We start from the raw sequence: 13,303 nt of genomic DNA on the forward strand, positions 1-13,303 counted from the left end.
TAGACCTAGCATCCCCTATGCTTGAGGAGTAGGGTCATTTATGTGTGTATGTCTCCCTCAATGAATCTTAAGCTCCTCAAGAAGGTAAAGCTGACTTGGATGTCTTTGAACCTCTCCAGAACAGCATAGTCGGTTTTCAGTAAGTACCTGGTATTGTTTTAACCGGTCAACAATTCCAACACATGGTGGAAAGGGTGAGGGAAATCACTGTCTTTAAAAAAAAAAGTCTTCATATTTTGCAGCCAGTAAGAATGATATAAATGAAGAGGTTTTAATAACATTGGAAAATACTTAGACTATTAAATTGTACATATAATTAAAAAATGTATATATAATGGTCACAAGTGTTTAAAATAAGCAACAAAACCGATATATAAAAAAAGACTGAAAACACAGACGTATTTGACAGTGGTTGTGTCTTGGTGGCAGAATTATGAATGAGTTTTTCCTTGTTTTTTTAATTTTTTGGACATTTTGAGTAATATGAGTATATTATTTTTATACCCAAAAGTAAATATAAAATTACTTTCAATTACAGATTAAACATTCTAGAAACAATGTGAGGACTGGGCAGGTTTAAACATCTGTAAGTAAAGTGTTGTAGAACCTGATGCAGTGAGTCATATGAAACCTGAGTAACAGGTATACTCCTTTCTTTTCATTATAATGAGAATAATTTAGGAAGAAACTGTATATACAAGAATGCTTGAACAGGTATACTCCTTTCTTTTCATTATAATGAGAATAATTTAGGAAGAAACTGTATATACAAGAATGCTTGCGGACACCATAATCTGTTTCTTCATTTTGCTAAGAAGAAAAAATACAGAAGGCTGTGAACTTAGAATTCTTCTTTAGAGTAGAAGGATGGAGCTACAGTGCCTAGAAGATAACTACATGACATGAACTAGAAGTATTTAAGAGGCAGTAAATACCTTCTTGCTGATAAACTGTAAGCAAACATTAAAGGCTGGTGTGAGCCAGCACTAGGGTGCTTTGTTTTGTTTTTGTTTTTAGCCACATAGTCAGTGTTCAGTCTATAAGCCCTACTAAAGGCCCACTAAAGGAAAGCTAATTACACACATTACAGAAATTCTTCTGATTCTGAGAAAAAAAAATTCAAAAATTATCTTCTATTCCCTTAGTCTTGAAAAGACAAGATTAAATGAAACAATGATTTGAACCAGTTAATCATTTGAGAAGTTATGTGCTTATACTAATTACATTTCTTTGAACTTTATTTTATATTATTGTTTTTCTTAAAATATGAACATGAAGATTATCAGCGAACCTAACATTTATAACTCTAGCATTGCACCATTGCACTCCAGCCTGGGTAACAAGAGCAAAACTCTGTCTCAAACAAACAAACAAACAAACAGTAACATTCTATTCTTCCACACTATCCAAATTTCCATATTTGGAAAACATTGTGTTAAAAGTATTAGAAACAGCCCATTTCAATGCCTTTGCGGAGTTACAAAGGGCTTTACTAGAGGAAAAAGTTTTGTGAGGAAATCACCCCAATTTCTGGCATCACTGTTGCTAAGGCAAAGTAGAAAGGACTCGCATCAAGACAGTTACTACAGAGGCCTACCTGTTGGCCAGGTGCCTGGAACCCCAAAGCTGTGCTACAACTTCTCTCCATGGCCTGGGACACCCTTTTTTAGTTACTTGGGCACTTTCTAACCTGGGCTTTGCCTGCAGAGGTTCAAGAATGCTCACCTCCCAGAGCTTTGGTGATCTGCTCAGGGGTTGGCTCCGGGTGATTCCTCAGCAGTGTGTAGATGGACATCACCATCCCTGGGCTGCAGAATCCACACTGCGTGCCATGACACTTGGCAAGTCTTTCCTGGGAGACAATGTACATCATTCATGCTTTAGACCTCTTGCTTCTCTACCTTGAACAACAATAAGCAGTGGAGCTTATATATTTAGCTTTCCAGAAATAACTTCAGGGTAAAAGATGAAAGGTATATCCTGGAAGAAAAACACTTTTATTTCTTGGAACCATATGCATATTATTTTTGTCCTTAAGAACAGCCTAGTGGCAGGTATTAATTAAGTCACTTTACTCTCTAGATCCTCGTTTCTTTATCTGTGAAGTAGGAAGTATAATTTAGGGGAAGAAGTAAAATGCTCTGAAGCCATGTTCATGTGAGTTTTAGTCCTTACTTCAACTCATTCATTGTGTGACCTTGAGTGATTTACTTGACTTTTCTTCATCTTTAAAATTGGGATAATAATGGTATCTACTTTACAGGATGGTTATAGGAATAAATGAATGAAGGTGTACAAATCATTTAATGTAGTCTCTGGCAAGTCATTTTTATACCTTTCTCCATCTATATGATAGAAGTTGTTATTAATTAAATACCATAATCAATATGAATGCTTTGAGAATGGTGAAGTGCTATTTAGCAGCATGCTAGTAACATAGGTAATTTATGCACATATAACTTTATATACTCAAATATAATGACAGAACACACAAAACAACGAAAAAGGAGAGTGAGAAATGACAATGTACTTTGTCTACTCTATACAGAGACCCTACGCCACGAAGATACAGATGTGAGCCACGGCTCTGGGGGTCCCTCTGTGTCAGTCCTATGCCTCTCAGGGTGCTCAGCTAGCCGGCTTGAGTGCGATTCAAATGTTTTTAAATAAACATTTTCCAAACAGCATGGCTCCTAAAATGAAAGCCAAAGACTTCACCTGTGGCTCAATGGAAAGGACAGCCATTGTTCAAATGTGAAAGGGAAGTATGGCTGTGTTGGACTTATTGCTAGATGGCAAGTTGTTTCAGATGTGGTATGTTAACATGCTGTAAATATGCTGGGAAATATTTAACAGCTGGCTCTTCTGAAGGAAAAAAAGTCCTGATTTGTATTTTGTGTCATTTTTTGTAGTATAAATATTTCCACTATGGCTGATATTATTTTATAAATTATTTAATTGTAAGTTTATATAGTTTAATTTTTAATAATGGCTGTGTTCCAAGACTGGCTTGCAAAATTCCTTAAAATTTATCATTGGTTTTCATGAGCCAGTAGAAGCAAAATTTATTATTAATTTTTATGAGCCAGTATAAGCTTGCTGCAGGGTACTACTTAACAAATCTATTATCTGTACTATCAAGATTTGAGAGAAAGGAATCTGACCAGTACAGCATAAAGTGCTTTTATGACTATTAAGGGGATGAGTCAAGTGTGGGATAAGATCTTAACGAGAAAGAAAGTCATTAAGTNCGGACACCATAATCTGTTTCTTCATTTTGCTAAGAAGAAAAAATACAGAAGGCTGTGAACTTAGAATTCTTCTTTAGAGTAGAAGGATGGAGCTACAGTGCCTAGAAGATAACTACATGACATGAACTAGAAGTATTTAAGAGGCAGTAAATACCTTCTTGCTGATAAACTGTAAGCAAACATTAAAGGCTGGTGTGAGCCAGCACTAGGGTGCTTTGTTTTGTTTTGTTTTAGCCACATAGTCAGTGTTCAGTCTATAAGCCCTACTAAAGGCCCACTAAAGGAAAGCTAATTACACACATTACAGAAATTCTTCTGATTCTGAGAAAAAAAAATTCAAAATTATCTTCTATTCCCTTAGTCTTGAAAAGACAAGATTAAATGAAACAATGATTTGAACCAGTTAATCATTTGAGAAGTTATGTGCTTATACTAATTACATTTCTTTGAACTTTATTTTATATTATTGTTTTCTTAAAATATGAACATGAAGATTATCAGCGAACCTAACATTTATAACTCTAGCATTGCACCATTGCACTCCAGCCTGGGTAACAAGAGCAAAACTCTGTCTCAAACAAACAAACAAACAAACAGTAACATTCTATTCTTCCACACTATCCAAATTTCCATATTTGGAAAACATTGTGTTAAAAGTATTAGAAACAGCCCATTTCAATGCCTTTGCGGAGTTACAAAGGGCTTTACTAGAGGAAAAGTTTTGTGAGGAAATCACCCCAATTTCTGGCATCACTGTTGCTAAGGCAAAGTAGAAAGGACTCGCATCAAGACAGTTACTACAGAGGCCTACCTGTTGGCCAGGTGCCTGGAACCCCAAAGCTGTGCTACAACTTCTCTCCATGGCCTGGGACACCCTTTTTTAGTTACTTGGGCACTTTCTAACCTGGGCTTTGCCTGCAGAGGTTCAAGAATGCTCACCTCCCAGAGCTTTGGTGATCTGCTCAGGGGTTGGCTCCGGGTGATTCCTCAGCAGTGTGTAGATGGACATCACCATCCCTGGGCTGCAGAATCCACACTGCGTGCCATGACACTTGGCAAGTCTTTCCTGGGAGACAATGTACATCATTCATGCTTTAGACCTCTTGCTTCTCTACCTTGAACAACAATAAGCAGTGGAGCTTATATATTTAGCTTTCCAGAAATAACTTCAGGGTAAAAGATGAAAGGTATATCCTGGAAGAAAACACTTTTATTTCTTGGAACCATATGCATATTATTTTGTCCTTAAGAACAGCCTAGTGGCAGGTATTAATTAAGTCACTTTACTCTCTAGATCCTCGTTTCTTTATCTGTGAAGTAGGAAGTATAATTTAGGGGAAGAAGTAAAATGCTCTGAAGCCATGTTCATGTGAGTTTTAGTCCTTACTTCAACTCATTCATTGTGTGACCTTGAGTGATTTACTTGACTTTTCTTCATCTTTAAAATTGGGATAATAATGGTATCTACTTTACAGGATGGTTATAGGAATAAATGAATGAAGGTGTACAAATCATTTAATGTAGTCTCTGGCAAGTCATTTTATACCTTTCTCCATCTATATGATAGAAGTTGTTATTAATTAAATACCATAATCAATATGAATGCTTTGAGAATGGTGAAGTGCTATTTAGCAGCATGCTAGTAACATAGGTAATTTATGCACATATAACTTTATATACTCAAATATAATGACAGAACACACAAAACAACGAAAAGGAGAGTGAGAAATGACAATGTACTTTGTCTACTCTATACAGAGACCCTACGCCACGAAGATACAGATGTGAGCCACGGCTCTGGGGTCCCTCTGTGTCAGTCCTATGCCTCTCAGGGTGCTCAGCTAGCCGGCTTGAGTGCGATTCAAATGTTTTAAATAAACATTTTCCAAACAGCATGGCTCCTAAAATGAAAGCCAAAGACTTCACCTGTGGCTCAATGGAAAGGACAGCCATTGTTCAAATGTGAAAGGGAAGTATGGCTGTGTTGGACTTATTGCTAGATGGCAAGTTGTTTCAGATGTGGTATGTTAACATGCTGTAAATATGCTGGGAAATATTTAACAGCTGGCTCTTCTGAAGGAAAAAAAGTCCTGATTTGTATTTTGTGTCATTTTTTGTAGTATAAATATTTCCACTATGGCTGATATTATTTTATAAATTATTTAATTGTAAGTTTATATAGTTTAATTTTAATAATGGCTGTGTTCCAAGACTGGCTTGCAAAATTCCTTAAAATTTATCATTGGTTTTCATGAGCCAGTAGAAGCAAAATTTATTATTAATTTTATGAGCCAGTATAAGCTTGCTGCAGGGTACTACTTAACAAATCTATTATCTGTACTATCAAGATTTGAGAGAAAGGAATCTGACCAGTACAGCATAAAGTGCTTTTATGACTATTAAGGGGATGAGTCAAGTGTGGGATAAGATCTTAACGAGAAAGAAAGTCATTAAGTTTATGGCTGAAAGACACCTATTATTATGACCATTTATTCTCATAACCATCCTCTAAAGTAGATACCATTATTACCCTAATTTTGAAGATGAAGAAAAGTCAAGAAAATCACCCAAGGTCACACAATTAATTAATTACAGTAAGGACCAAAACTCACACGAGCATGACTTCAGAGTATTTTACTTGTTCCTCTAAATTACACTTCCTAGTTCACAGAAAAAGAACACAGGATTTAGAGAGTAAAATGACTTAATTAATATCTTCTGTTAAGAAAGGAGAACCCTCATACATTGTTGGTGGGAATCTCAGTACAACCAGTATGGAAAACTGTTTGGAGGTTCCTCAAACAACTAAAAATAGAGCTACCATATGACCCAGCAATCCCACTTCTAGGGATATACTCAAAAGAAAGGAAATCAGTATATCAAAGAGATATCTTCACTCCTATGTTCATTGCAGCACTATTTACAATAGCTAAGGTATGGAATCAATCTATTAATAAGTGTCCACCAACACACAAATGGTGTTAAATTGAACTAAATATGGCCTGAGAAATGTCCATACTTCCATATTTGAGTTCTTGTGGAGGAACAGTAACCTAACTTAGCAATAGACAAGACTGAAAACCTGACTTAGAAGTATATTACTGCAACAGTAGCTGAGTCCCAGCCAATCCCAGCAGCCACACTTCAACCACTCATACACTGCTGACTGTTCAAACTGTGTTCAAAAAGCCAAGCTGTAACCAACCCAGCTGAATCCAGTTGTTTCTGTACCTCACTTCCATTGCTGTACATCACTTTCCTTTTTCTTGTCTATAAATTTGCTCTGACCACAAGGCATCCCTAGAGTCTCTCTAAATCTGCTGTGACTCTGGAGGCTGCCCAATTTGTGAATCATTTTTTTTCCTTGCTCAGTTAAACTCTGTTAAATTTAATTTGTCTGAAGTTTTCTTTTAACAGTGGAAAAAGAAAATGTTGTACATATACACAATGGAATATCATTCACCTGTAAAAAGTAATAAGATCCTGTCATTTGCAAAAACGTGGATGGAACAGGAGGACGTTTTGTTAAGTGAAATAAGCCAGGCACAGAAAGAGAAATATCACATGCTTTTGCTCATATGTGGAAGCTAAAAAAAAAAAAATGGACTCATGTAGATAAAGAGTAAAATGATGGTTACCAGAAGCTGAGAAGGGTAGTGGAGAGGGGGATATAAAGAAGGAGTCCAAAGCACAGTGAGATAGAAGGAATAAGATCTAGCATTGGGTAGCACAATAGGGTGACTATAGTTAACAATGTTTTATTGTGTATTTCAAAAGAACCAAGAGAGTATGATTAGAATGTTCCTAACACAAATACATGATAAATATTTGAGGTGATGGACACCATTTACTCTGATTTGATCATTACATGTTGTATATGCTTGTATGAAAATATCACATATACCCCATAAACATGTACAACTTTTATGTATCCATAATACTTTTTTAAAAAAAGAATTCTAATTTTAAAAATACCTTCTACTGTTAACAAGTGCCCATCAAAGGTAAGACATTGTCATCGTAGAAAGCTCTTGAAAGGAGAGCTTTGTGTTCTAACCACAGTCTTCCAAGAGAAGGAATCTCATGGGAAAATATGGCTGTTAATAATTAATTTTTCTATACATTGCCTTTAAAACTCAACCTTTGCAGAAGTTCCTATTCTAGTATATAACAATTACATTACCATTTCTTTTAAAAGTTGTCCAAGTTTTAGTAAATGCTTCATTATTTTAGTTGTATTTCATTGTAACATATTGTATGTTTACTTGTCAGACATCTGGAGAGCACCTGGGGAGTATTTGTACGCATAACTGGCTTCTCCATCAGAATTTAGTAATTTTGAAATGGAGTGGACAACTAGTTTTTTCCGTAAACTTCTGATTTGTTATATCATTTTCTTGTCAAACTGGATTGTTCTTTTTTCACTTTAGGGCAAGGATAGGGCTGAGAAAGTCTTGGGTTTAAGATATATTAAAATCAATGAAAGGCTCTTGACAAGATCTCTGAAAAGATCTGTAGCTATGGAGCACTGAATCTTACAAAATGAGAATTTAAAAGCGTAAAGGAATTCAAAGGTGGTGACCTAAATGGAGTACATTAGACCACGTGGGATGCCATCAGCTGGTCCAGACTGCATTCTGCTCTTACCTGCACAGGGTGAATCCTGGTTTTGATGCTTCCCACACCTTCCACGGTGGTGACTGCAGCCCCATACAGAGAGCAGATGGGTACCAGGCACGCCGTTGCTGGATAATGGCTGTGATGGGATTAGGTAAAGAGAACACATTGGAATCATGGGGAGTGGGTAACATAGCTCGGGAGTTATTTCAGTCCAGGAGAGTCAGGAGACTGTATTTCCCTGAGAATAAGAGCAAGCTAGATAGAAAACCATAAATTTATGGATGTGTCCAAGAAAAATCTTAGGTGTGACTGGTGCAGAATGGCAGAAAGAAATGGAAGAAAAGAATAATGAAGACCTTGTGTAGGACCTTCAAGACACCCTCATTCTCCATTTTTTTTTTCTCATTCCAGGGAAAGGAAGCCTTTTATTCACCATAAAAATAATCTACCGACTTAGTAAACCACCGTGGGGTAGCTTAGCCCTGTTGTTCTTAACCATGGAAAGCTCTAAGAACTGTAGATATTCTGATTGTACCCTAGTCCAGTTAAACAGAACTTCTGGTGAGGGATCAATTAATCACTTTTTAAAGCTCTTTGGATGATTCCAACTAAGGAATGGCCAAGTATGAAAGTCACTGTTTTGTGCCTTGCCTTGACCATCTCTCCCATTCTGGCGCCTGTGTTAATGACATGGCAGATTGGCTAGCACCAGATTTCCATCTTCCTGCTTAGGAATGGAGTCCAGGCTTCATTAGTTAAGTTTAGCTTCTTCATACCCACTCAGGCTAAGTCCCAGACTCTTTTCAGGTATGGGAAATTGCCCCTTTCCCAGGGAATGTTTCCTTTCTTTCCCTACCCAGGCTGGGAGCATGAATGCTATTCTTCTGAAGAAAACATAGAGTGCTGATCGTGGTTTCCCCAGCCCTTCGAATCAACAAAGCTGTTTGGAAGCCACCCAGCCAACTAGCTAGGGACCCTGGAAGAGTGCTTAGTGTACAGAACGAGGGTGGGCCCCAGGTACCTCATGCAACAGATACATCTTTGTTTTTCACGTCCTCCGCTTCCCTCCCTGTTAAGGTCTGTTTCCTTTTGATCTCGCCTCCCTCTGCCTTTTCTCTCAATGACTCTTCCTGTGCTCATTGCTCTCCTCAGTCTTGCCCTTATACCTCATGCAGGGAATAGAGCCATGAGCTCCCTCCACCCCTAGCCTGTGGCCACTAATATTTGCAATCAGTCTCACCTCCACAAGGCCCGGAGTGTACAGAACCCTTCTTCCTCCCTTTCCCCGATCTCTGGATCCCATCTACTCTTGGTGCCACATAGATTTGCCCCATCATCAATGGTCCTCCTACCTTCTTTCTGTCTAGGCTTCTCATTTCCCCAAATTCCCTGCCTTTAGAAATAAATTCAAATGTTTTCTATGCTAAAAAAAAAAAAAAATCCAAAACCTGTGTGCCCCTCCAACATTGGCCCAATTTTCTTTCCTTTCTTGGTCGTTTCTTCAAGAGCTGTCTACGGCTTCCTTGCCTTCCAATCACATCTATACCAATTGTACCTTCCCTTCCAGCTCCACCATTCAGTTGTCATTGCTCTGGGAGCAATCCAATGTCCCGGGACCACTCCTAGTGTTTCATACTAGTGACCATCTCTGTCTTTTTGGAGCTTTCTCCTCTCAATGTTCCTCCTTCAACTCTGGCTACTTCTTGTGAGGCCTTCTTTCTTTGCCCATTTTTCTTTTTATTGTTCTATAGTGTCCTATTTTTTTTTTTTTTGAGACGGAGTCTCGCTCTGCAGCCCAGGCTGGAGTGCAGTGGCCAGATCTCAGCTCACTGCAAGCTCCGCCTCCCGGGTTCACGCCATTCTCCTGCCTCAGCCTCCGGAGTAGCTGGGACTACAGGCGCCCGCCACCTCGCCCGGCTAGTTTTTTTTGTATTTTTTTAGTAGAGACGGGGTTTCACCGTATTGGCCAGGATGGTCTCGATCTCCTGACCTCGTGATCCGCCCGCCTCGGCCTCCCAAAGTGCTGGGATTACAGGCTTGAGCCGCCGCACCCGGCCTATAGTGTCCTATTCTTATATGCTCTCCCACAGTTCCTGTTACCTTCCAGGTGGCCTGGGCTGAAGACCTGCCTTTGCCATTACCTGGCCTGTGAAACCTTGAGCAAGTTATTTAACTCTCTTTGTCTTAGTTTCCTCTTTTTTTTTAGTGTGAGTGATCATAACGCCCATCTCAAAGTTGTTTTGGGGTCTAAATATGATAACATATGTGAGCTTCTTTGAACAGTGCCTGGTATACCATAAGCATTCCATACATACTGAAGTTATAAATAACTTCCAGTAAGTCATAGCTCCAGATGAGATCTCTTCTCTAAGTAACAGACCTGTCTATCTCGGTGCTGTTGGACAATCCCTTGTAGGTGTCCCATAATTACTCCACAGCTAAACTTACCACTTTCCCCTCCCTGCTCCTCCTCTTCCAAATTCCTTAATTTGTGAATGGCACCATCCAGGCACCTAAGGCAAAAACTTGGGACTCATGCTAGACAACTCCTTCATCACCACATTCAATCAGTGAGCAAAACTACATTTTTAGGTCAAGGAGATGCTGACTCAATCATACAGCATGACTTAAGGTCTCATTCAGCCTTTCCAGGCAAGCAACTCTTAGTATATGTTGCATACCTGAATCTTCCACCAGGACTACAACTGGCTTGGGTCGAGGTTAAGATTTAATCCTCATCTTGGAAATTGCTGACCATGAAGAGATAATACAAGATCAAGATATTCCTGGTAATTTCTTTGTGTTAAACCATTCTTGCCTAATCTTACCCTGAAATCTCCTACTCAGAAGCAAATGAAATGTTTTTACAGCAATAGAGAGCAGAGCCTGATAGGCACACAAGGTAGATACATTCTGATGGGAAGAACGTTTGTGGAAAGATCTGGAGTTTGGGAAGTTATAGGGAGAGCAGGCCTAGAGGCAGCATGAGTGCATTAGCCACCTGGAGAGAGGAGGGCCGCAAGGCACATTGACAAGAAAAGTGGCAGTTCCACACCCTTCCCAGGCATGCCCAGAGCAGCCAGGGGCCGATGCCAACCCAAAGGATACTGGATCGCCTTGGTCGTGGAGTTGTATCTTGACACCATTACTGTACAGGCACCGCAGCCTCCTCCTCCACAGGAATATTTAGTGCCTGTAAGACGAACTCAAAGGAAGGGAGTCAAGGAAAAGGCGGGGCCCAGACTGCTTTGATTTCTACATTTTCCCCCTTGCATACTTATAACAAGCAACATATTTTCTTGAGTCTTGTACCAAGTTGGCCACGGTTTCTTGCTTAGAGAGATTGTTCAGCTTTTCCTTACGAATGAGCTCACTGATGAAAGGTAAGAAGAAATCCTTGCAGGCCTCCTCTGCCTTGTCTGAAAACCTCAGGTCCAGATGCATTTCTGAATTTAAAATCGTTCAGATTTTAGAAAGGTCATAATATAGCACTCCCAGTTGGTCTAGGGCAGCACCTTGTAATCAAACATATTGATGTCTCCTCAGTGAAACATGTGCACAGTCACATTAAGTAGGATACAGGAAAACTACATAGAGCCTCATGCCAGTTAGGTTGGGGTTTGCATCCAAATGAGTTGTGAAAAAACCTGCTGAATTCTGAGTTGTGGACAATGGATTCTGAACCCATGTAACATTATTGCTGTAGAGGTGGTGGGATGTGGTTTGTGTGCAGAACTTAGAAAAATTTCCCCTGTGAGGCTTAACTTTTCCTAGTACTGCAATGTAATGCTATTATATTTTTATGGGACTAGACATTATTAATTTAATAACCATGGCTCCTGAACTAGTTATGTCAACAATCATTGGTTACAATCCTGAACCAGTTATGTAAAACAACAAAGGTGTTTTACAGGAAAAAACACCTTTTTTCCTGTAAGGTGTTTGCATATAAAGGGAGAACAAATACTATATGTAAATCCCCTGCTTTAGGTTCTATAAGCATATACTGGAATTCGCTTGAAACCTTCTCTGGGTGAAGTTTAAAAAGCATTTTATAGGTGGAGGTTATCATCGGCTTGGGTAGAGGTTAAGATTAATTTTCATCTTGGAAATGGCTGCCCATGAAGAGGTAATACAGGGTCAGGATACTCCTGGTAGCTGTGGCAAAGAGTTGAGAAATTTTCTGCAGCATCCTAGCAGGGCTGCACATCCCTCTCCTCTGTTCTTTTGTCCCCAGCTTGAGCCAGCGATGCCACCTCTGGGCGCTAGACTGCTCTAGCAAGTCCTGCTTTTTACCTGCAGTTAGGAGGTTAAAAGTAATGTGGGTCATACCTTAGTTAAAGGGCCTACTGAATAGGGTGTGTAATGCAAGGAAATTCTTTATTTCTCCTTTTGGTGTCCCGAAATTTCCAATCAAAGAACCCAGCTGCTATCTGGCTCAAAGATGGAGGTCACTTCTCGCTTGATCAGACTTTCAAACAGCTCTGTGAAGCTGTGTTCTCCCCTGGGCCCCCAACAGCTAGTTTGATGCCCCCTCCCTCCACCCTCAATAGAAGTGCCTGACTCAGTTACTTCTATCTTCTGTTGACTTATCCTAGGTAAGCTTGCTAGACAATGTATAGGATGCTCAATGACATTTTAATTTCAGATAAACAATGAATAATATTTAAGGATAAGCATTTCCCCTGCATTCAAATTCAAATCTAACTGGGTGTACTGTATGTTTATATGCTGACTCTGGCAACTCTACTTAGGTCAAAGACAACCCTCACATCAGAAATTTGTTTGTTTGTTTTGTTTTGTTTTGTTTTGAGATGGAGTCCCACTCTGTTGCCCAGGCTGTAGTGTAGTGGCACAATCTCGGCTCACTGTAACCTCTGCCTCCAGGGTTCAAGAGATTCTCCAGCCTCAGCCTCCTTGGTAGCTGGGACTATAGCCGTGCGCCACCACACCTGGCTAAGTTTTTGTATTTTTAGTAGAGACGGGGTTTCGCCATGTTGGTCAGGCTGGTCTCGAACTCCTGGCCTCAACTGATCCACCCGCCTTGGCCTCCCAAAGAGCAGGGATTATAAGTGTGAACCACTGTGCCTGGCCAGAAATGTGTTTCTTGATCCTTTATGTAGGAGAACTTTCTTAGTGCCCCCAAGATTCACAGCCCCACAGTATATGTAGAAGTTGTCCTGAGACTAAATGGGGCAGCCAACGTGTGCAGTGGAACCTGGATTTACAATGGAATCTGGTCATTCATCACTGAGTTCTTTATCCACCAATATTCATTCCTCATATACTAGCTATTCATCCAAACCACCCACTAGAGAAACAAGTTAAAAATAATATCCCTGACCCCAGCCCAGAACTATTGACTAATCAAAAGTTGGAGGCTGGAAGTGCCAGGTGAGTCTTGTTTGCCCAGAACTATATATATATATATA

The 13,303-nt window shown here is 39.5% G+C and overlaps 1 protein-coding gene across 1 annotated transcript in view; it reads right to left on the reverse strand.

Moving 5' to 3' along the window:
* LOC108532268 (aldehyde oxidase 4-like) overlaps positions 1–13,303 on the reverse strand; it is a 74,037-nt gene that overhangs the window by 55,995 nt on the left and 4,739 nt on the right. Inside the window, 3 exon segments of the mRNA XM_017876216.1 lie at positions 4,191–4,317; positions 7,899–8,007; positions 10,980–11,076. Of these exon segments, the coding sequence (XP_017731705.1) occupies positions 4,191–4,317; positions 7,899–8,007; positions 10,980–11,076 (333 nt within the window).

The sequence above is a fragment of the Rhinopithecus bieti genome, unplaced genomic scaffold, assembly GCF_001698545.2.
Source record: "Rhinopithecus bieti isolate Rb0 unplaced genomic scaffold, ASM169854v2 scaffold_980, whole genome shotgun sequence".
NCBI lineage: Eukaryota > Metazoa > Chordata > Mammalia > Primates > Cercopithecidae > Rhinopithecus > Rhinopithecus bieti.